Source organism: Ochotona princeps, chromosome 32, assembly GCF_030435755.1.
Source record: "Ochotona princeps isolate mOchPri1 chromosome 32, mOchPri1.hap1, whole genome shotgun sequence".
Taxonomy (NCBI): domain Eukaryota; kingdom Metazoa; phylum Chordata; class Mammalia; order Lagomorpha; family Ochotonidae; genus Ochotona; species Ochotona princeps.
The window spans coordinates 3,677,747-3,701,730 of NC_080863.1; the positions used below are offsets into that span (position 1 = coordinate 3,677,747).

Sequence of the window (23,984 nt, forward strand, 5' to 3'; positions counted from 1 at the left end):
CTATTTTTTTTAAGTCTCCCCTTCTTGTACATACCTGTATTTCTTTAAACATGAAGACACCCCACATGGCGGCTATTAATCCTGGACCCTTAAATAAAAATAAGAACTTTAATCAATTGGATATTTTCTTATAAAGTCTCAGTTGGAGAACATATAAAAATATTCTCAGTGAAAACTGTCCATAATCTTAACCATAATTCCACATAATGCTAAATGTTAAGTCAAAAAATCCCAACTCCTTTTTTTCATGGTCTTCATTTAACTATTTCGTGCTATATGAAAGTTAGTGTGTGATACATGTATAATAAACTATTAAAATCAGAAAGTGGATTTTTGTCTACTGACCCAGTTCCTTACAATATCAGCCATGAAATTAGTAAGAAACAGCGGCATGCTGCTGGCTGTGTGCTGGGACATCGCTGGGACATCACTCAGCAGCCTGTCCCCGGGGCTCCGGCGGTGGAAGACACCGTGCCTCACCCTCGGTGAGTTCAGCGCCTGCTAGCTGGCTCCGAAGCCCGAGCCTTTAGTTACTGCAAAGTCTGGTGAGGGTGTAGGGAGCAGGGCGAAAGGGGAACTAGAGACCCAGTGAAAGGTCCGCCCACGGGGCCACTCCCCAAACGCCTGCAGCCCTGCAGCGAGAGGATGGGCCGGTCCAGGTCCTCCCCGTGGAGAGCCGTGACCCAATCACCTGAACCGTCTCTGCTGCTTCCAGTGGCGCACATTAGCAGCACGCCAGAGTTGAGAGCAGAGCCCGAACTCCAGCCCAGATATCCGATAAGGGTGCAGGTGTCCCAGCTGGCCTATTAAAACTGTAGACCAGACACTTGTCCCGCCCATGAGCTTTTCAAAGATCCTTTATAATACGTGCAATGTGACATTTGGTACAAGGATCCAACCACGATCTGAAAGGACATTACAGCCTATGCTTCAACAAGCCTGCTAAAATGAGTTTGGTAATGTTCCCAAAGGATGGCGAGGATGAGGACTCACAGGCGCCAGCCGTTCACCTGAATGTGTCCCATCCACCGCACTCCTGGAAAGTCAGACTCAGGGCAGCCTGTAGTGATCTCACAGCGCTTCAAAAAAGTAGGTTTACATTGGAAAAACAAAAATTTGGGGAGAAAAATGAGTGACTTACAGCAGTGATGATCGGAAAGCTGACCACAGCACTTAGAGAATGATTAGCCAAGAGCCAGCAGCAGGTGGCTACTGCCCAGAGCACCCCGGACAGGAAGCCTGCAACACACACAGGGCACATCTGCAAACTCTCTTCCTCAGGTGAAACACGAACACTTTCCACATGACAGGAATATCAACGAGTGTACAAAAATGCGATCTCAAACTCATGTGGCCAATAGGGGGTTTGAACTGCTTCTCATGGTCGTTTTAGAAACCGCATCATTTCCTGGCTCTTGATTCTGCCGTGTGTAACAATGTATCTTTTAACATTACTGACATTAAATGAATCCCTCAGGACAGCAGCTGAAGTAGAGATTGGGTGGTGCAGAGAAGCTCCAGGAAGGTACTAGATCCTAGATGTGAACAGTATCTGCAACCACCTTAGGTCAACTGCTTACATTTAAGCTTTGGAAATAACAACTAACATTTCCTATCAAGTTCCCTAGTATTCCTTCATATATGGATGGGAAGTGAGGCTGCCGGGATTAGAACCAGCGCCCATATGGGATCCCAGTGTGTTCAAGGTGAGGACTTAAGCTGCTAGGCCACCACGCCAGGCCCTTCCTTCATATTTGATAGCGACTTGGCTGAAAGCAATTAGGAGAATCAATTACACAAAATCATTCAAGCTAAGGAAGTGAAGGATGATGCTTCACAAAACCAGAGAACTTCTTGCAGGACACACCCTTACCTGGTAGGACTGCTGCGGGATGTAGCTTAGGACTATTTTTCATGATGATACAGTAGGCCAGGAAGTAGACTGTGCTTGTAAGGAAGATGCCGGTGAAGTGTGCAAACACGTAGTCCAAATCTGAAAACAGATTATGTAAGTCTTGCACATCATTCTTAATCGTTCCAGCTACATTCAAATTTTGAAAACTCAACAAAACTGTAAAAGGAACTATTAATCATATTTCGTCACCCTGGTTATGGACATACTATTCACATACTGTTTTAATTGACATATTTAAAACCTTAGCAATATTAGGCAGTCAGCCGGTTACTATGATCAGGTTTTTATGACCTCCTGGGAAAGCTCACTAAGAAGCAACAGGCATTAGCTGCCCGCGATGAGAAAGCTCCCTTGTATGCAGACCGACTTTTGCTAATGACAAGCAGCTGTAGAAAATGTTCAGGTAGGCAGGCTGCGGGGGTTATGGCTGAATAGTGTTTTAGGGTACCAATGTCATATAGTTATTGATCATTCCAGAAGGATCCGGGAAGTTATCCCACCATGAGTTTTACTCCATAGCTCACTGAAGCCTCATTCCGTGGGGGCAGCTAGGAGCACATGACATTGGCTCCACGTGTGAGAAAGCAGCCCACTTGAGCAGATGGCAGCCTGTTCACACAGATGGGTGCACTACAGGGTCTTGGCTGTGTAACCACACAGCACTCACTGTTTCTGCCATCAAAGACTCTGACAAAGAATGGCTATGTTTGGGGAGGCAAGCTGAAGGACAAAGAGCTTTTGTTTGTTCTTCTAAATCTTCCACTTCCCTTTAATATTAGCTAAGAACACCGCATCTAGCTGTGTACCATAGCAAGGACTAAACCCGCAGGCTGCCCGGCAGGTCACCTTATTATATACTCACCGACTCTGGGACTTGGGTAAATTACCTCAAATCGCCTTGTCTCAAAATTTTCAATTGTAAAATGAGGAAAAATAATGGTATCAATTGTCATGATTGTAAAGTGCTTAGGAAAGAGCCCATTTGACATATGTTTTGTTATAAATAATGCCTTCCTAAAAGGCATTCAAAATTATTTTTGAATAAAGTGGAATAAAGTGAATATATTCAGATGTATCATTAAAAAAAAAATCTCCAAGAACTCAGCTGTTCTGTTTGCGCAAGGACATCGCTGAGGTCATTGCTGGTTATTGCCCAGTACCAAGAACAACTTCGCTCCTGGACAATCAGTGGTTGTGTTCTTGTTTTCACTGAGTTGGGGGACTGAAGTGATGCCCTTTGTGGCAACAGGATGTCTGGAGGCCAAGTCCATGGCACACTTCTCACAAGTACCTGGCTCCCTAGATTCATTTCTGGTTGCTTTCTTTCCTCACTCCCATTTTTCCTTCTCTTTCAATTTCTCTTGTGTTATCCCCCCTTTTTATTAGTTTTTATTTTTAAAAATGAAAAGTGTACAAAAAAGTATTTGAGCCAGTGATTGTGAAATAAATTGAAAATATATTATCACAAAAAATTAAAGGAAAAAAGGAAGAAGGAGGGAGGCAATACCATTACAATCTTGGAATTTTTATCTGTGAACTTCATGAAATCTGTTCTGTCTGTACAAATACAGTTTTTAAAAGTCACAATAAAAAGTCTTTGTATAAAGGGAAATGTGAGTAAACGTTAGGAGCCTTGTACGTGGGGCTAGACACAAAAATGAAGAGGGAACTGGCAGCTGTTCAAAGGCCACCCCTCTTACGCAAGTCGACTTCTAATCCCCATTTCCTCACCAATACTTCCCTCATGACTTTTGCCCTTCCGACGTCACACTTATCTGAACACCGGGCACATGCATTTCTCACTGCATGGGATGTAGGACTGTTTCTTCCAGGCTATCACTCTCTTACCATGTCACGAGTGTAAGCTGTTTCGCCACAATTCTAGAACTCCCCGGAGGAGTCACTCTCTTGATTCCATTCGAGCCCGGATCAGACTATTTGATATAGCGTTGAGTTTATTCCCGAAGGATTAATTCTATCACTGGAAACTGAGGCATTATCAGGAAACGTGATACTGGGCTTTCCAATGCACTGTGCTATGTTTAAAAAATAATACTCTCTGGCTAAAGAGGTTCTCTTTTGACCTTTAATAAGGTTAGCGTTTGGCCTTTATCTGAAGTCAAAGTTCTGCACACTGCGCCTTAACACATTCTCAGGGAGCAGAATACATATTTTCTCAGAGATTATCTAACTGTAAAATAATCTCCAAGTTTTATTAGAAAGTTAGAAACCATGCATTCAGACCTGAGACTGAAATGAATCCTGACTAAAGTGATTGCAAATGCCTGTTCAAGATTTTATAAAAATAATCCATCAGCCCTTTAATACCTTGAGGATTTAATGCCTTTCTATTTTGCCACTTATAATGAAAAAGAGCAAATGTATATACACATATTGACTATTGTTCACATGCTTTTTACAGTTCTAGAAAAATGGTAACAATGGGTTTGTAGACAAAGCAGAGTAACTTTATTCTCACCATACTGGCTTGCCCCTGCATATACACTGTCATTTCTTTTGCTGTGGTCCTTGATATAAAGGATTGGCACAAATGTTGATCCATACAGTATTCCAGATATCACTGCCAGACTGCAACCCCTGGAAAGACAAATCATTGTATTGACCCAGGACGATATTTCTGATTAACACACACTTGCAATCATGAGCAAAGCCAAAGACAGCTCAAAGGCAAATCGCAAGCAAGCAAGTAGATACCACCCAACTTCTCAGACTCTGTGACTGGGACAGGTCAAAGTAATTCCTAGTATGACACAAGGCATCACGGGCTAGAAGGCCATGTTGGTTCCCTACTGATTTTGGAAGTGCATGATTCCCAGATGTGATGGTCTGTCGCTATGCAGATGAGCATTTTGTGACTATTAAATTGCATAATACACAACAATAAACCCAGATCTCCAACTGTGTGAACTATTTACCAATATGATATCACGCCTTATACATCTCTTTTAAAGCACACAGCACAGAATGAGGACCATCTAAATTCGCTTTTGTTCAAAACTATGGACGTCTCCCGTCTGCTCATGCCTTGGTTGATTATGGCTTAGTGAAAACAAAGTGATGCTTAACCAAATGGCCCAAGGAGCTCAGACACAGAAAAAATCATTATTATTTTTTTAATCAGAGGAAAATACTTTAGGTTCTGAGACCTTGCGATTCCTCAGACTCGGGCCCTGGCTGTAGGAGGTAAGCACTTGCAGTAATGTTGGGGTCGGGGGCATGATGAACATATCCAGAACAGTCCCTTAGACTTGATGTGATGGGCAGTGAGATGAAACAGAAGACAGTTTTAGGGGCAAACACTGTTCCCCTCTAAGCTTACAAATGCTTGGCCAACTTGAATACTTGTCACTGAGGAATTTTCACGTAAGCAATGTCACTGAAGGACTAAGAGACATGGGCAGTGCCAGGCTGCCAGGGCAGTGTGTCCTGCTCATGTATCTTGTGCAGCTGGCCTTCGTCATCCTGGGTAAGGCACGGCTCATTTTGAGACAACTAAAATATCTGCATCATAGATATAGATATATACATATATATAAAGAAATACTCCATTAGTGGAGGAAATGTTTCGTGAAAAATGTCTTCAAAGATTATTTTCTGGAAAGATTTAATACTACCTTCTTCAAAGCTTGTTTCCTTGCTAGTTCATTCATTCTGATACTCACACGTAAATACACCTTGAGCTGCCTCCTGGCCACAGTGAAGACAGCATATACATCCTCAAAAGAAATGCTTTATAGACTTGAGAAAAAACAACCAAGATGTCACTACATAAAGGTAGTAATAGGCGTCAAGGTTGAAATGCAACTATTAATATTTTCTAATGGATTCAGCAGTTGAGCAAACCAACAAATAAGAGCACTGTAAGATACAGAGGCTGAACTGGAGACAACACATATGCTGAGTCCTTCTGGGGACAGTGGGTTGGTGCTCACACAGACACAATTCAACCACAAACGCCCGGGGATTACACATCTAACATGTGAGCAGAAGAATCCCCAGGTTAGGCAGGGCAGCTGGGCAGCAGACTAGATCAGATTTGACTCTGTGAGCTTGGTGCAGGTATATCCCCTCTTTCATTGGAGGCCCAAGAGTCCTGCCCAAGTGAATTTATTTCTGTCCGCTCCTTACTGGTTAGAGAGGCCACCTGGGCTTGGTAGTTCCTGAGGCAGCTCAGAGACTTTGTGCCGAACTTGGCAGAGGTAAAAGAAACCTTACTCTTCGGGGCAAGAAGTCAATGCTTGAGTGGTCAGTTTTTGAACTCAGAAGGTCCACCACTTGATGCTGATAATCGCTGCTTTTATCCAATACAAAAGCAGTAACAGAGAAAAGAAGTAACATTTCCTTACACTAGGCGATGGTGAGCTACAGACAGTTTATCCACCCAGGTGTTACCGCGATCACTGGGACAGGAGTCTTGAGCTGAGTTGATCACCTGTTGAGAACGGTGGCACAAGCCAGAACAAAAAGAACTAAGATCATAAAACATGTCCAGTCAAAAAGATTTCCACGTTCTCTCTCCTCTTGGCGACATAATCTAAAACACAAGCATGTCAGGGCACAGTGTCTTAACCCTGCTTCTGCCAGAACTCTCTGCTGGTGTGCCTGAAGTAGCAGACCGTGACACACGCACCTGAGTTCAGCAGCTACGTGGGTGACTCGGACGACATTCCTAGCTCCTGTTTGCTTTGCCTTGGCCCAGTCCCAACCATTGCAGGCATTTGAGGAGTAAAACCACAGATGAAAGATCTTTTTTCAAATAAAAAAATAAATTTTTAAAATACAAGTATGTTACCAATGTATTCTGCTCATTCTATAACCGAATATTTCTGATTCTGCTCTTTACTGTTTGTTTATTTATTATTATTATTATTATTATTATTTTATCTGAAAGGCCAGGTTATGGAGAGAAGGAGTGGCAGAGTGAGAGATCTTTCATCCACAGGTTTCCTCTCCAAATAGCCACAAGGCCTGGAGCTGAGCTGATCCAAGGCAAGCAGCCAGGAGCCTCTTCCGGGTTTCCCATGTGGGTGCCGGGGCCCAAGGATTCAGGCTTTCCTCTGTTGCTTCCTCAAGCCATAACTGGGAGCTGCATCTGAAGCGGAGCAGCCAGGACAGGAACTAGCGCCCACATGGAGTGCTGGGGTCTCGGGTGGAGGTCCAGCCAACTATGTCAGGCACTGACCATTTGCTCCTGTTTAATTCAGAACAGTTTACCGGTTGGAAAGCCTTCTGCAAACACATCTCACCACTTTTCATGTGGCTACTCTACCCCACAGTCCAAACTAGCACAAGTTGTTAATAATTGTGTTTTGTTTCTCTATTTTTTAGTAATCTGTAGAGAAATTAGAACTATGAAACACTCAAGGCTTTGAATCAGTAAGCATTTTAACACTGCTTTCTTTCCCAGAAGAAGTGATAATACATTTTCAGCCAGATTTCCAGATAAGGCAAATATTCTAAGGCAGGAAAAATTATGAGTAAATTCATTCTAGTTCTACTATTGAAGGTACTCGTCTGTGCCGCGCAACAGGTGACACTGACGATAGGAGCACAATGCTGTTTATTCCAGGTAGGGAACAAGACTGGAATTCTTGGACAAGGATTAAATCCAATTTTGCTTTTTGCATGGAAAGGCGCTCATGCCTTATGGTTGCATACTAACTTATCATGTTGTTTCTGCTTTTTTTTTTTTTTTGAAGATTTATTTATTTTACTTGAAAGTCAGAGTTAGGGCCCAGCACAGCGGCCTAATGGCTAAAGTCCTCACCTTGAATGCTCCAGGAGCCGGTTCATATCCTGGCTGCCCTGCTTCCCATACAGCACTCGGCTTGTGGCCTGGGAAAGCAGTCAAGGATGGCCCAAAGCCTTGGGACCCTGCACCTATGTGAGAGACCCGGAAGAGCTCCTGGCTCCTGGCTTTGCATTGGCTCAGCTCTGGCTGTTGTGGTCACTTGGGGAGTGAATCATCGGACAGAAGATCTTCCTCTCGGTCTCTCCTCCTCTCTGTATATCTGCCTTTCCAATAAAAATAAATAAATCTTTAAAATAACCCATTACCTTCCCGTCAATGTTTCAAATCATAATTTTGTGTAGCAAATGACTGTACTCACATGTTCTGTCATTAATGGTGTGACATCCATGGGACAAGTGTTATTTGGTATTTCACTTTTGATGAACAAAAATATGAAAGCACTGTAAGAAAAATGAAATTTCAGTGACATTTATCCACACGCTGGTCTATATCAAGCTGCCCACATTTTTTATTATGTAAGTTGTTCTTTATTTAAAAGATCATTCACAAAATAAAATATGTTGGAGCTACACAAACGGCTCTTACTGGAGAAGCAGCAGGGGACAGGAGGATATTCAAGGGAATATCTCGCAGGATGGAAAATCGAAGCTGACGTCAACAGTGGCCAAGCACGGGAGGCTGGACACAGTGTCTGGAGAAGGACACGGTCAACAAGCCAGGGCCGACAGATGCATGACCCAGGGGTCAGACGTGCTAGGCAGAAGGGCTGAATGCACACACCGGAAAGGGCAAACCCGGTTCAGGAGACAAGTTTACTCTGAATCCAAAGGGAAGCCTCAAAGGTTTTTAAACAGAAGACTGATGTGGCCTGATTCCTAACAGATGAGAACAAGCCAGTCTGCACCTGGCTTAGTGGTGGAGGTGCTGTCTGGGCTGGCAATTTCCCATACTCGAGTGCCCAGGTCCGAGCCCCACTTCCTGCCACTGTGTAACCTGGGAAGCAGCAGGTGAGGGCTCGAGCAGCTGAGTCCCTGCCAATGCCTCGTGGGAAACCCGGACTGAAATCCAGCCCCGTGGGCCAGACCCAGCCCGTGTTCTTGGCGGCGTGTACACAGACACCGGACTGGCAGATGTGAACACTGTCTCTCTGCCTTTAAAAATACATAAAATCAACAAACTCATTTTAAAAGAATTAGTTCTATTTATTTTTTTGAAAGGAAAAGTGATTCTGGCTGAGAAACGGAGAAGGCAAAGTGAAACGAGAGAAACAAACCAAGGACCCAGGGTCCATGGGTTCTGAGCAGCACTGTCCCCTTCCGGAAGGCAGGAGCCCTGGGCATCTGCGCCTCGGACGTGTGGCCTGGGGCACGGTTAGATGTGCAGTGTGGCCCAGAGATGCGGTCAGGGCGGAAGCAGACATGTGGGTTTCTTCACAACGTGAAAGAACAGCTGAAATGGAGGAGTAAACCATTACCCAGGGACAGCAAGTTCAGGGAGAAGAGAATGGAAAGCAGATTTCTCCAAAAATAATCTAAAGCATATTATTCTTTTTTTTATTAAAAAAAATAATCTGCTTTGTAAGAGAACGCTGACGCCTGGTTTTCATTAAAGCAACATTTCAGACAATGTCCTGGCATGTTGTTCTTGGTGTGAGCTCCCCTCCCACCCAGAGCCTGAAGCACAAAGCACCATCCTCCCAGCTCCACCGGCCGCTGGCACTTGCCAGCAGGAGCTCTGTGCAGAAGAGGAAAAGCTGGAAGAAGCCGTAGTGGCACTGGGCAGAGGGTGCTGCAGAAGTGCCAGCTGGACTTGTGGGTGTTTGGGTTGTGGGTGATGCCACCTTCTGGTTCTCACAACGTTCTTACCACTAACTCCCTGTGCTGCATTCTTTCCTATATGAAATACCTAGGCTGGTTTATCTTAAACATAGTGTTGTTTGTGAAACAGGAAAATGCAAGGCGGAAACCCTCAACCCGCCTCTTTAAACATGAGACTGTGCAAAGGCTGGAAGCAGTACATTTACCTTTAAAAAGAAAATCAACATTCTAACTCAACAGACTAGGAAACTCCGAGTTCCTTCAATGGATACTTTTCATAACAAACTGGTTTGACCGAGTGAAGAGGATGAGATGAGATTTTGGGAATTCTTCTCATTACAGAAACATAAAGACAGTGTTGGACATGTGATAGGTGCCCTGCCACCACCCCAAGCTCCAAACTGGGCTGCAAGGGCACGGGGCGGATTAACATACATTTGGACAATGTGTGTCCAAAGGGGAAGCATTAATTGAAAACGAACAGTTACGAATAATCAAGATAATTCTTAAACTAGATGCACAGCAGAATTAATATAAAAAGCAGTTTCAGGGCACTTACATTTGTTTAACTTAACTCAAAGCAGCTGCTGAACTCACTGCTATCTTTAAGGAGGAAGCCAAGGCTTAGGAAAACAAGGCGATCGGTGCAGGGTCATATGGGTGGAAGAGGTGGAACCCAGAACATTCATTTGCAATTGCACTTCCTTTAAAAAATAATTCAGAAATATGTAGAAAAACAATGCCTGTTGGACTAGGTAAACTGGACTTAAGCTACCATTAAGCCAAATGCGACATTAGTCTTTGAGTTCAGATTGTTTCAGGGACAGGGCTAGGCAAAGCTAGAATTCTATGTGAACTGTACAAAGCACCAAACCGCTTCAACCAAAGAAGTGTTAGGAATCCACCATTTGAGAATAATCAATGTTATTTCTTCTCCAATAGACCTGGACCACTCCCTAAGGCAACATTTCAATGACAAAGAGATTGTTCCTGAATGTGTCTAGGGAGAAGCCAGCATAGTTAGGGAAAGAAAATATACTGTTCCTCTCCCCAAAGGAAAAAAAAAAAAGTACTAAAATCTTTCCAGGCAGTGGCAGCCATTATGGGTGGCAGGTCAGAGAGGAAAGGGGACAGAATTTAAGGTCACCTCATTCCCATTAGGTTTTATTGACCAAACTCCGCCATGCTGAAATCTAAACTTCTTTTCATCCTCATTCAGAGTGCTTACTCGACAGACACATCCAAAAGCAGATAAAAAAAGAACACGTTTTCAAAGGTGAGAGAGGGCTAAGAACAAGTAAGGAAACATCAAGCCCAACGAACAGTGCCCTGGAAGTCTCCTTTATCCATGCTTATCCATGCTTACCCACTGTCTGAAAATACTAAATGGGGGCTTAGCTTGGCCCCATGTGCTCCCAGGCACAAGGCCTGTGGAGTGACCAGGGCACAGGGGTGGATGTGTGAGGGAGGACGGCTGAGGGAGTATGCTGCAAGTGAGGAATGCTTTCTGAGGGACTTCCATTACTACACTTGCAAGTGAGTGAGCCGGCTAAGACCAAGTGGTCGGGAGCGGAGAACTGAGTCACAACGACGCAGCAGCCCACGTGGGAGATCTGAGCTGGACTAGTTAGCATGCACTACTGCCGACTACCACTCAGCAGCACACACGAAAGCTAGGGCTGGGAGCCCACTTGGCAGGGCTAGACACTGAGCATCCTCAGAGCAACCACCGGCATGCACTAGATCCATGGCTGGGATCAGGTCTGCTAGGGGAGCTAGGGGCATACTTCAGCTGGGTTGTGGTTCCCACTGGTGAACATGAGAACCAGAATGGGGGCAGTGACCTGGCTGCACATAGTGGTAGTGTCCCTTGGCATGGGTGTGGCCTGGGTTTGGGTTGTGCCAGACTGGACTAGGCATCTGCACCCACTGCTACTTGTGAGAGAGTGAGTGTAGGACAGTCTGGGTCAGGTCTTGGAACTCACAGAATCACTTGAGAGCTATGTCTGGGCATGGACCAGGCAGGGCTGGGCTGTAGCATTCAACAGTAAGAGCCAGAACGGGTGTGGGCCAGTCAGGCAAGGCCACTGTTCCTGCCAGGCTGCAGCTCTTGCTGGTGTACGTGAGGGCCAAGTATGTGGTAGGCAGGGCTGGGCTGGGTCACAGTATCCACTGGTTTATGTAAGAGGCTGGAGACAGAAATGATCCAGCAATTGCAGCTACCAGTGTGTGTGGATTGAAGTAGGTGACAGACATAGGCAGACCCTGTACTGGCAAGCACACACAAGAGTCAGGTCTGGGATTACCTCAGACAAGGTTTCTTTCAGGATTCCCCAACTGCATTGCTCGACTCAGAGCTCCAAACATGGGGAGAATTACAGGAGCTGTCACTTGACCAAGACATGCCTGTGCCAGAACTGGGCCTCCTCGGTGGATCAGAGGAAGCAGTGTATGGCACACCCAGATGCACATGCAGAATATGGCTGTCCACTGGGGCCTGCAGAGGACAGCTGGTACCACAGCAGAGGACGGAGGGCACAATGAATCGGTCAACTACCCCAGCCAAGCACTGACAGCAAATATCTGGGTGAATGGAGACTCTAAGGTGGACTATACCAGCCGATGGATCTTAGAATGATTTCCTCATCCTTGGACCGGTGAGATTGATGGCGTTTCAGAACTAGCGAAACCACCGAAGTAGAATCCTTGGAGCATGCTCCACACTGGGGACCCTGGGATGACATCAGGTGGCTGTTCCCCATCTCTGGGTCCCGAGGTAGCTGGAGGGCTGGGTGCAGCCCTCCTCTTATCTCCTCCCTTCCCCCAGATACAGGAAGAAGGAAAAGAAAACGTGTCAACAATGGTCTCACCCACTTTCCCCTAATCCTCAACTCTTTCTACCCTAACCAACTATGTAAACATCATCAAAGACAAAATTTTAAAAAGAAAATATTAGATACAACATTCTAGAATTAGACACTTTGTAAGTTTTAAATTGTACACAGTTCTAAGTAGCATTATGAAATATCATGCAATCCCATGCTGCCCCAATCTCCCCTGCCTGGACACCAATCACTCCTCTGCCTAGCGTATCTGCATGGAGGTGTACGTCTTACTCGCCCAGGCATTGAGCGCTCATCTCCACCTGCAGTTGTCACAGAATCACCATGTCTGTGTCGAATGGAGCCTTACTTTTATTAAAATGGCCAGAAAGCCCTCTCTGTGTATCTGACTTTGTAATTAAAAAAATAAATAAATCTTTAAAAAAAATGGCCAGAAAGCACAAGGGTAGAGATGCTTTCAGTTCAGACACACCAAAGATAAGCTGTTAAAACATGTCCTTGAAGTGAAAACCTAGAGTCTTGACTTAAAGAGAAAAATAATTGTATATGAGGTCGCCATGATCCACACTAAGGACAATCCCTTTATTTGTGGAACAGGGAAGAAGGAAAAAGAAGTGTGTGTTAATTTTGTTCGATTCTTCCAATCTTAACAGCTATGACTAAAACGGCGTGCTAAGTGCATCCCTAAGGGGTTAAATGAAAGGTCTGGCACTGTGCATCCCCGGGGGTTTGGCCGGATATTCCTCAGGAGAAGAGGGGACCACTGCTGTGAACAGAAAGAAAAACAACACACTGCAGGCCCGTAAGGCAGCCAGCATAATATTTTCCTATGTAAGATGTTTTAGTTGGCAGAAATATATCTTCTGGTTCTAATTTATGAACTATGCATTGTGACTTGCTACATGGTATAGATAATGAAATGGAGTTTTGAAGGAATTAAATTATTTTCCCAAGTTCTCAGAGCTTTTAAGGGCCAAATCTGATCCCAGACATGGGAGCATTTGTGTAGGAAGAATCTGGGGGAAAGCGAGGCTGATCCTATAAAATTCAGCTTGAAAAGAACTGCAAGCCCATGTGACCTTGAGAAGACATAAAGCGGTCAGAAACGGCTACCTACCTTACTACTGAGAGCCCAGCGCCAACGTAATTCAACAATGGTCTTGGGACCTCTTGTGCCTCCATTCCAAACCAGCCAAACCTGGAAATTCAGAAAGTCGCACCAAGTTAGATGTGCCAAGTGTCATCTTTAAGGACATGGATTGGGGACCAGTTTCCTGGCGTCAGCTTCTGATTCTGTCACTTTGATTTCGGTTAATCTGCCTTCCCTGTACCTCAATTTCCCCTGCTAACATGGAGTCAACATTTGGTCCCGTCTTATAGGTTTATTATGAAGAGTGGGGTAATTTAAACAAAAGTGCATGAGAATCTTCGTTTCTTATTAAGACCAAACAGGAAGCAAATTGTCAAAAGGTCAATTGATGTGAATTGGCTGCAATTGTGCATACTGTTTAGAAGATTTTAAAATAATCCCTTACTTAAAAATCCCTCCTCCTAAACATCTTCCTTTCCTTTCCTTTCCTTTCCTTTCCTTTCCTTTCCTTTCCTTTCCTTTCCTTTCCTTTCCTTTCCTTTCCTTTCCTTTCCTGCTTATGGCAAGCACCAACAACTATATTGAACCATCTTGGGCATGAGAAAAAGTATGAAGAACAACAAGAAGAATAGCATTTGGACAAAGCAAGGTGGGAGTGCAGGCAAAGGACAGGAAAGAACAATTTGGAAAGCAATGTGTTCACCTGCTTTTGTGGTTAAATGTAGTCTGTAATATTTTGAGTGGAAGAGGAGCCCAAAAATTAAGGTGCAGACAACACGTTCTACTCTACTCCTTTTCCCAAATGTGATGTGTCAATCTGAACACTGACTGAATCCATTAGAAGTTTCTGTGATGACGGGACTGCATACACAGCATTTGCACCAAATGACAGGTGCAAATACTGAGCATCTGTGACCTGGCTAAGTTAGGATGAGCTATGTATATTTTACTAGCTGTGTTCTCCAGAAGAATACAAACGACATATTATTGCTCTCAGGCCGCCCAGTCCTTAGCGGTTGCCTTACATGGAGAGTATGGGGGGAGGGAATCTTAGGTTAAAGAGTTTGACTGGTGTTACCTTGAGCTTGCCCAGCCAGTTAAGGCGTTAAATGATCCCCAGATTAACATTCCAAGGCCTAAACCAATGGTTTTGATAATTGGGACAACAGCAATGTTCCCTGTAAGTGTAATATACAGAAGAAATGTGTTATTTCCAATACAGAAGATACACTCATAGGCTGAATTATTATTTATTCTAACTTCAATCATAAAATTTCAATCATAACTCATAGGATTTGGACAAACTTTAGTCACTCACAATTCCTTATTTTGAAGATAAACACTCTTTTGGTATTTGACTTATGACTGTTAAAAGAACTGAGCTTAAGGGGGAAATCCTACAATGAAAGATGGTGAATTAACTTCTTGCCAAACCATACAATTTGTTCTTCATCCTTGACCTAGGTTTCTGTTCCATGACTCCTTGCAGCAGATGTCAGTGGTACCCACAGCAGTGAGCATCCTCTCGGGCTCTAAAGAGGACCAAGCACGGGCGGAGGTCTTCAGGCCCTTCTGTACTCACTGCCTTGCTCTCCGATTCCTGGATTCTTAGCTTCATGTTACTATGTGAGAATAACACAATGACACCCAGAAATGTCATCATCTTCTTTTGAACAGTCTCATCCTATTAATAGTCAGCTCTCAGTCCACAAACTGATCCTAAAAGGTTTCCTCGTTAGGGGTAGGTGTTTTTCCCATTAGCTGAGATGCATTCATATTACGCTAGAGGACCCCTAACTCTGGCTAGCTTCCTGCACCAGCATGACCTGGGAAACAGCAGGTAATGGCTCAACTGATGGGTTCTGAGGCACTCACAGGGAACACCTGGAGGGAGTTTCTGCCCCCTACTCTGCCTTGGCCCTGTTAGGGCTAATGAATGCCTGGGGGAGTGAACAAACAGCTTGGAACTCTCTCTATCAAATAACCTTTAGAAAAAAACAACTCCTTTTGACTTTTAAAACGTCATTATCTGATTTGCCTCATGCTCCATCTCTTTCAAACAGTATTTATTTATTTTTTTATTTGAAGGAAGATCTGACGGAGAGAGGGAGAGACAGAGAGAGACATCTTCCATCTGCTTGTTCAGTCTGTGGCTGCAATGGTTCAGAGCTGAGCTGATCCGAAACCAGAAGCTTCTTCTGGGTCTCCCATGCGGGTGCAGGACTCACAGGCTTCATCGACATTGCTGTCTCAGGCCATAACCAGGGAGCTGACTGGAAACGCCGAGGCTGAGACACAAACCCATGCCCATACGGGATGGCGGTGCTTGCAGGCGCAGGATTAGCGCACTACATCGCGGCGTGGGCCCCCTCCTATTTTTTCCTCTCTGGCTCTTTCTCTGGCTGTTCTTTAACACCACTCTTTCTGAAACAAGGTATCCACTGAAGACCTTCCCCTGAACCTGTTCTTCCCCTCCTAGTCTCCGATGAGTACTCGACCCAACAGCATGATTTCACAGAGTGCTAGAGTCCTACACGTCCTGTGCTACTGCCCTGGTGTGGACAGAACCTAGTGCGTTCAGTGCCAAGCTCCAAATTTCTGGTAAAAAAAAAAAATCAGTAACCACATGTTTTCTACTGTGGGCACATCAACATGTTCAAATTCAGAAGTTCTCAAATTGAATGAATTATTTTCTCTTGCAATAATGTTCGGTAAACTCAGGTGTATCGAAGACCCACCCTCCCATCGCAGAGGTTGGCTGCGCTCCTCTCTCCCCGTTAGATTAAAAAACCATCACACGCAAACGTGATGAACGATAATGTAAGAAATCCAACTCCTGCGGCCTTGGACTCAGGAATTTCATTAAATCATCTAATCTCTAATAGCTCAAATTAAGTGGATAACCAATCAACAGTTAATTTTTTTGTCTTTAACACAATTATTTCTAAAGATTTCTGATTCTTGAAATTCTCCTTGTTAAACCAAAAACTCCCTGCCATGTGCTTCTATCACTGATACAACAGGGCCCTGCCCGGCTGGGAGAGTGCAAAGTGTCCGATTAGGTCATTGGAGGTACCGAGAAGGCAGCAGACAGAACATTGTTATTTGTTTTGTTTTCTTTCTATATGCTAATGTATGCATGTTTTTCCTTATTAGGGGCAAGTCTAAAAAAATGGTATCAGCTGAGTCTTCTATTTAAGATTCCAGTGAACATGTGTGAGAAAGGTCATAAAATGTAAAAATATGAGTTATTCTTAAAAGTGGTTGAAACATTTTTCCTATAAATTTCTACCAGAAAAAAACAAACATAAAAAAAAAAAATTTCTACCAGGAACTTGGAAAGAAATCATAACAGAACCAGGCCTAGAAATACATCAATTATATCTATCAGTCACCTGAAAGGAAAAATTGCAGTAGCTAATATTTCATATCCGTGACTAAAGATGATTCAGAATTACAAAGTGTGCTCGTTTTCCTGCTCTGACAGTTTTTCTGATCCTTGCATAAATTGATTAGAGAATAAGGCAGAGCAAACGTTACCTGTTGCCCAAACGCAGCCCCCAAGCATTGCAAAAGGCCAAAACTTAGGGCAGCGCAGTATCAGGTTGACCACCACCGCAACCAACCATATGGCGGCACAGAGAACCCACTGGAGGAACATACCTGGAAACAGAAGAACCTGACATTATTGGAGCAAGTTGATCAGAGTGAATGGGTGCTTTGGACTATCGATGAGTTATTCTAAGGACAAGACTGCAACTTACTGAATTCCTGAATGCCAAGCACTTTCCCTCGTCATTCTTACAACACATACACATCACAGCTAATCCTAACGCAGAAACAGAGAAAATCAAACTGAGATTAGCGATTTTTTTCTAACAGCTAGAATTTTGCAGAACTGGAATTGATGCCCAGGTTGACTTGAAAGTCAGTCTACACATAACACATTTCTGGTCGACATTCACTTTCCCCCACTTCTTAGGCAACTCAAGAAGTTACTATGGGGCTGGCATGGTGGCACAGCAAGCCACCATGCCACCTGGACTGCCAGCATCCTCTGTGGGAACAGGTTCACGTCCTGGTTGCTCCACTCCTGATACAGCTCTCTGCTGATAGCATGGGAGAGCAGCAGAGGCTGCCTCAAGTCCGTGGCCCCCCCGCATCATGTGGGAGACCCGAAAGAAGTTCCTGACCCCCAGCTTTGGATGATCACAGCTCTGGGCGTTGTGGTCATCTGGGGAGTGAGCGAGGGGAGGGAAGACCTTTGTCTCTGTCTCTCCTTCTCTCTGTGGATCTGCCTTTCAAATAAAATAAATAAATCTTTTTAAAGAAAAGAAGTTTGTACTTGAAATTGGCAAGACTCATTTTACATTTTATTATATTTTGTTACACTCAGAGAGAGGTATTTGGTTATGTTACATTGCCTCATGGGCCACCTGCTTCTCATATGAACACCTAGCTGGAGTCCCAGCTATCTACTTCTGATTGCAGCTTCCTGCTCAGGTGCACGGGAGCACGTGATGACTCACTGCCACAGGCAGTTGGTAAAACCAATCAAGAAGCGCATGCCTCGATATGGAAGAGCCCAGCAGACTGTGTCTGGAACCTTTAGTTTCCAGATTGCTACACTGGAGAGGGAGGTCAAATTGCAGCCAATGGTCTGTGAATGCGCACAAGCCCGAGGGCCAGGCCAAGGCCCGTGGGCCAGAGTCTCCATCTAGGCAATGGTCCAAGGCCACAGGGCTGTGTGCTGTGGATATCCTTGAGACAGTCATAGACTGCTTCTTCTTAATTTATTTTTATTGGAAAGGCAGATATACAGAGAGGAGGAGAGACAGAGAGGAAGATCTTCCATCTGCTCATTCGGTCCCCAAGTGGCTGCAATGGCCAGAACTGAACCGAACCAAAGCCAGGAGCCAGGAGCCTCTTCTGGGTCTCCCACGTGGGTGCAGGGTCCCAAGGCTTTGGGCCGTCCTCAACTGCCTTCCTAGGCCACAAGCAGGGAGCTGGATGGGAAGTGGGGCTGCCAGGATTAGAACTGGCAGCCATATGGGATCCCAGAGCGTTCAAGGCGAGGACCTAGCTGCTGGGTTACTGCGCCGGGCTCATGAACTGGCTTCTGTACTTGGATTACACTATTGCTTTCTGATCCTTAAGCACTGGTTGGTGAACATCAACGTGGGATACGTCTATCAACGTGTGTGCCACATCAGCTCCTGTAAGTTGACTCCCAAGTAGTTCAGTGAAAGACAGAGGGAGGAAGCCTTCTGGGTCAACCTTCCCAAGAGCAAGGGGCTTCCTCTGGCTGCCTGCTTTCAGAGTCCACCTGTGCCTGTCTCATTTCTTATTTTCTCAATTGCATGTCACTCTGTTCCAACCCCGTTCGTGCTGAACTGGTCGCAGCACAATCCTGGATGTGGTTGACATTTGGAGATGAAACCGGCAGATACAGATCTGTTTCCATCTCTCCGCCTTCCAATTAAAATGGAAACCAAAACATAATTAATCACAACACCATCCATCACCTGAAGCATGGCATTAATCACTTCACAACAGTAAACAGCGATTTAAACATCCAGGGCTCATTTACAAAACCAAGTCACTGACGGCCACGCAGAGGCCTCCCACAGGCTTAATGTCTGACCTGAGCCAGACATTGCAAACGCAGAATTCGCTCCTCTGGGCAAGGCGTTCGCTGCCTCCCTGCTTCCCTCTGACCCTGTGCCAGGAATCTGCAGACCTGACGCTCAGAGTTCTATCTGTTCCTTCTGCAGCTACTGCATCATCAAGGATGTAGGAACTCAGAGATAAAGAAATACTGAAATGTTAAAAAAGATCGCAAGATTCTTTCTTATTTTTTTTTTTTTTAAGATTTATTCACTTTATTACAAAGTCAGATATACAGAGAGGAGGAGAGACAGAGAGGAGGAGAGACAGAGAGGAAGATCTTTCATCCGGTGATTCACTCCCCAAGTGAGCTGCAACAGGCCGGTGCGCGCCGATCCGAAGCCGGGAACCTGGAACCTCTTCCGGGTCTCCCACGCGGGTGCAGTGCCCCAATGCATTGGGCCGTCCTCGACTGCTTTCCCAGGCCACAAGCAGGGAGCTGGATGGGAAGTGGAGCTGCCGGGATTAGAACCGGCGCCCATATGGGATCCCGGGGCGTTCAAGGCGAGGACTTTAGCCGCTAGGCCACGCCGCCGGGCCCTCTTTCCTATTTCTATTCAATATCATGTTAGTGGTAAGACAGAAAATGGGCTGCTAACCTCTAAGACGAAAGAGCAGTGTCACAGAGACGAACGGGAAGTTCATCTTACAACTTCTTCATTTTAGAAATAAGAAACTGAAAACAAAAAAATTGCCAAGACTTGCCCAGGATCACAAAATGAATCCTAACAGCCCCAAAAGGCGGATCCACCAGCCTGTTTTTCTGTTAGTGGCCTCCATTCCCACCCGACCTCAAAGACAAAGCAAGTCCCTGGCTCTGGAGGGAAGATCCACGTCTCACTGTTGAAGTAGCATGGGGACAAGGAACGGGACAAGAACATGTCAGCTCACTATAATATATTCTTCCACTCCAGGATGGGGTCAGGAAGCTGGTATGTTCTGGCTTCTCTTTCCATAAAATTTCCCCTGCAGCGTTGCTTTAACATGACGTGTATTCCTGAAAATCATTATGCTACGCAACCTCAAACAGTAAAACCCACAGAGTATATAGGTAATATGTTACGGAACACCACTCAAAAGCTTCATCCGTGATGTTATACATATAAAAACACACACACACACACACACACACAGTGGGCCCCGGTGTGATAGCCTAGAGGATAAAGTCCTTGCCTTGAATGCGCCGGGAACCCATATGGGTACCTGTTCTAATCACAGCGGCCCCACTTCCCATCCAGCTCCCTGCTTGTGGCCTGGGAAAGCAGTCGAGGACGGGCCAAAGCTTGGGACCCTGCACCTGCGTGGGAGACCTGAAAGAGCTCTTGGCTCCTGGCTTCGGATTGGCTCAGCTCTGGCCATTGTGGTCACTTGGGGAGTGAATCATCGGACAGAAGATCTTCCTCTCTGTCTCTCCTCCTGTCTGAATATCTGCCTTTCCAATAAAAATAAAAATAAATCTTAAAAAAGAACCCCACACATCAATCTTACAAAAAGGACAGTTTCAACTGGTCAATGGGTTAAATACATGCACATTTGCACTTGAACAAGACAGGAAGCTTGTCTGTGGAAACAGGAATTGGAAGATTTGCAGCGTGTGGGTTAGTGTAAAGTTGGTAGATGGAGGGCTCCGACACCAAATGCCAGGGGATGCGCGTCACCTGCATTTTGTGTCTAACCACCAGCTTATTCCCGCAGGCACAATGCTGCGTTCTTGCAGTTGTCTCTCACAGACAATCATGCACATCCACGGGCGAGGAAGTCGTGCTGCGACCGCACTGCTCTCTAACGATTAACTGTGCAGCAAAGGTGTTTTCCAAATGAGCATTATTACTACAACTGTCCTTTTTGATGCTTGTTCATTTATGTATGTATTTATTTTATCGAGAACTGTCCTTAATTCCCTTCTCTTATGAACACCCAAGGATGGCTACAAAGCTTCCTTGCTAGTACCTACCCTGCCTTTACCAGAAATAGAATTTTAAGGATAAGCCTACTATGATCAACTCTCAGACAAAATGGAATGAGCATTGTGACTTATTTAAAACTCTGCTTATCAGGCACCAAGATCAATGCCATTTATTATTCTGTTATGTATTTGAAAGGCAGAGAGAGAGAAAGAATAGCAGACCTTCATCTCGTTCATTCCTCACATCCTGTGCCAGCCAGCAGCCAGCACTGGGCCAAGGTTGGGCGCCAATCTGAGCCTCCCACGGGGGTGACAGAGGCCCAGTGACTCGGGTCCCCACTGACCCCTGCCGCGGTGCACATTAGCGGGAAGCTGGAATGAGGCATGGAGCTGCAACCAGAGCCCGGCGTTCCAACAGAGCAGCTTGCATCTGAATCAGCTGGTCAAATGTTGATTTCACCAAAACTGATTTGTATGGATAGGATTTTTACAATATCAAGAAAAGAGAACTTTATCCTGGAGCCTATGGAACTGTATCATAAAATAATAATAAAAAATGAAAAAGAGGGCCCGGCGGCATGGCCTAGCGGCTAAAGTCCTCGCCTTGAATGCCCCGGGATCCCATATGGGCGCCGGTTCTAATCCCGGCAGCTCCACTTCCCATCCAGCTCCCTGCTTGTGGCCTGGGAAAGCAGTCGAGGACGGCCCAAAGCTTTGGGACCCTGCACCGCGTGGAAGAGGTTCCTGGTTCCCGGCATCGGATCGGCGCAGCACCGGCCTGTTGCGGCTCACTTGGGGAGTGAATCATCGGATGGAAGATCTTCCTCTCTGTCTCTCCTCCTCTCTCTGTATATCTGACTTTGTAATAAAAATAAAAATCTAAAAAAGAAAAAGAAAGAAAAGAGAACATCACGTTTGAAAGTAAATGAAGGCTAGCAATGGTGGGAAAGAGACAATTACCGTCACCAGTATCATATTTTTTCAGTGGCACAAAGTTTGAGCCGAACAAAAGGACAGCTACGGAGCATGAGATGTACCCAACGGCCGGGGCTGTCGCATTGCTGCTCATGGCTGCAGGAGGCCTGAGAAGGAGCTGCTAGAGTCTTGACGTACTTTCCAGGTGTTTCTGAAAAACAGAGAAACAGAAATACAACCATTGGAAGCTGTGAATCTGTGAAGCATCTACGATTAAGACACCATATTCAGTTTTCCGTAAGTCGGTTAAGACTCCTTGCACACAGCTAACACATTATGCAACTATATAGTATGCTTATACTCTACTGCTACTTATTGTTTTCATTTACAGTGAAAAACAAATCCTTTCATTTTTACCAGAAATGGACAATTATAAAAAAAAAACACACTTTTTCAGAGCTTAAAATAAAAACTTCTGACAAATCTGGATACAACTTTTTATTATTTTATGAAAAAGCTCTGGGTAGGTAGGCTGATAGAATGCAAGGTTTCTTGGCCAGAACCCTGTTTACTTCAGCTGTTTGTTGTAATAATCGAATGAGAAAGAATCCAGGAAGACTTTAAGAACTGGTAAGTGACTCATAAGCAAAAGCTTTTGTTACAGTTCAGAGTTAAGCGTTGCTTGTGTCACAGCTACGCACTCAGGCTCCCGTCCGGGGAAGGAGACCTTCCTTTCTCAAGGGCATACACATTGGAGGCACAAAGTTTTAACAGTTTGAAAGTGCCCATTTCTTCATGACTTTAAAAAGCTCAAGTATGGTCCCAGCATGGTAGCCTAGCAGCTAAAGTCCTTGACTTGAACACTCTGGAATCCCATATGGGCACTGGTTCTAATCCTGGCAGCTCCACTTCCCATTAAGCTCTCTGCTTGTGGCCTGGGAAAGCAGTCGAGGACGGCCCCAAGCCTCGGGACCCTGCACCTGTGTGGGAGACCCCGAAGAGACTCCTGGCTCCTGGCTTCAGATTGGCACAACTCCAGCCATTGTGGCCACCTGGGGAGTGAATCAGTGGATGGAAGATTTTTCTCTCTGTCTCATCCTCTCTGTATATCTGACTTTGCTATAAAAATAAATAAATCTTGTTTTAAACAATGCTGATATGGTGTAAGACACACTTCATGAGTCTTACAAAGGCTCTGCAGTACAGTCAGTCAGCGGAGCATGGCGGGGCAGCTCAGCCACCCTGTTCTATGCAATCAGACACATACACCTAACCAAGCTTCCACGAAGGAAGCCAAGGGGAACCATGGAGTTCCTCATTCGTGTCAACATGCTACAGGTGCTCGCTGCGCACACGTGGCTCGCCACCACCAGACAGGACAGCGCAGGCTGGAGGACACTTTCCATCGCTGCAGAAAACACTCCTGGGCTGGTTCCCAGAAATATTAAGCAAAGACACACACACACACACACACACACACACACACACACAAGAAAGAAAGAAGAAGAAAATACTATTGGGTAACACTGCTCTGCTAAATAAAAAGCTCTGGTTCCTCTAGGAAGACAAAACCCCAAACCACAATCAAGAACCAGAACGCAAGGCCACTGAACACAGTTCATCTTTTCAGTGTACAAGGTAGATAAGAAAAACAAATGACACACGTAATTTGACCAAAGCGAGTCAATAGAGTCTTCCTCATGATAGCATCTTGGAATCACACTTTACCCATTGACCCCTTGGGAAGAACGCTCTGCCACGGGACACAGGATAGTCACCCTTCCTCCCTCCCACCACCCCGTAAATGTAAAGCGACAGTGATCACGTCTCATGGATCTGTACTGATTAAAGTACACCTCAAATCACGACTCCTTCCTGTTTTATTTTATAATGCTGTCTAATGCCCCACGGATTGCTCCTCTCATTTGCCTGCAGAGAATACGGAAACATGCAACTCTTTCAAAACTGTTAAAAAAAAAAGCATTATCACAGACACTTTGACTGATTTCAGGGGTGAGTTCAAAATTATACACTACATTTTAGTAAAGAAAACACTTG

At 45.0% G+C, this 23,984-nt stretch overlaps 1 protein-coding gene across 3 annotated transcripts in view; it reads right to left on the bottom strand.

Annotated features, from left to right (window-relative positions):
* Positions 1-22,083, bottom strand: part of TMEM144 (transmembrane protein 144) — a 29,588-nt gene extending 7,505 nt beyond the window's left edge. The window contains exons 1-10 of one of the 3 annotated variants that reach the window (XM_058657489.1): positions 21,978-22,077; positions 16,979-17,101; positions 14,517-14,616; positions 13,466-13,546; positions 8,047-8,128; positions 6,283-6,368; positions 4,395-4,513; positions 1,874-1,993; positions 1,142-1,239; positions 35-88 (exon numbers count right to left, since the gene is read on the bottom strand). In XM_058657489.1, coding sequence (XP_058513472.1) covers positions 35-88; positions 1,142-1,239; positions 1,874-1,993; positions 4,395-4,513; positions 6,283-6,368; positions 8,047-8,128; positions 13,466-13,546; positions 14,517-14,616; positions 16,979-17,099 — 861 coding nt within the window. In that variant the 5' untranslated portion in view covers positions 17,100-17,101; positions 21,978-22,077. Of the gene's footprint in view, positions 1-34; positions 89-1,141; positions 1,240-1,873; positions 1,994-4,394; positions 4,514-6,282; positions 6,369-8,046; positions 8,129-13,465; positions 13,547-14,516; positions 14,617-16,978; positions 17,102-21,971 lie in introns of those variants that run through there. The other 2 variants (XM_058657488.1, XM_058657490.1) reach the window with 2 other exon arrangements.
* Positions 22,084-23,984: the final 1,901 nt, after the last annotated feature.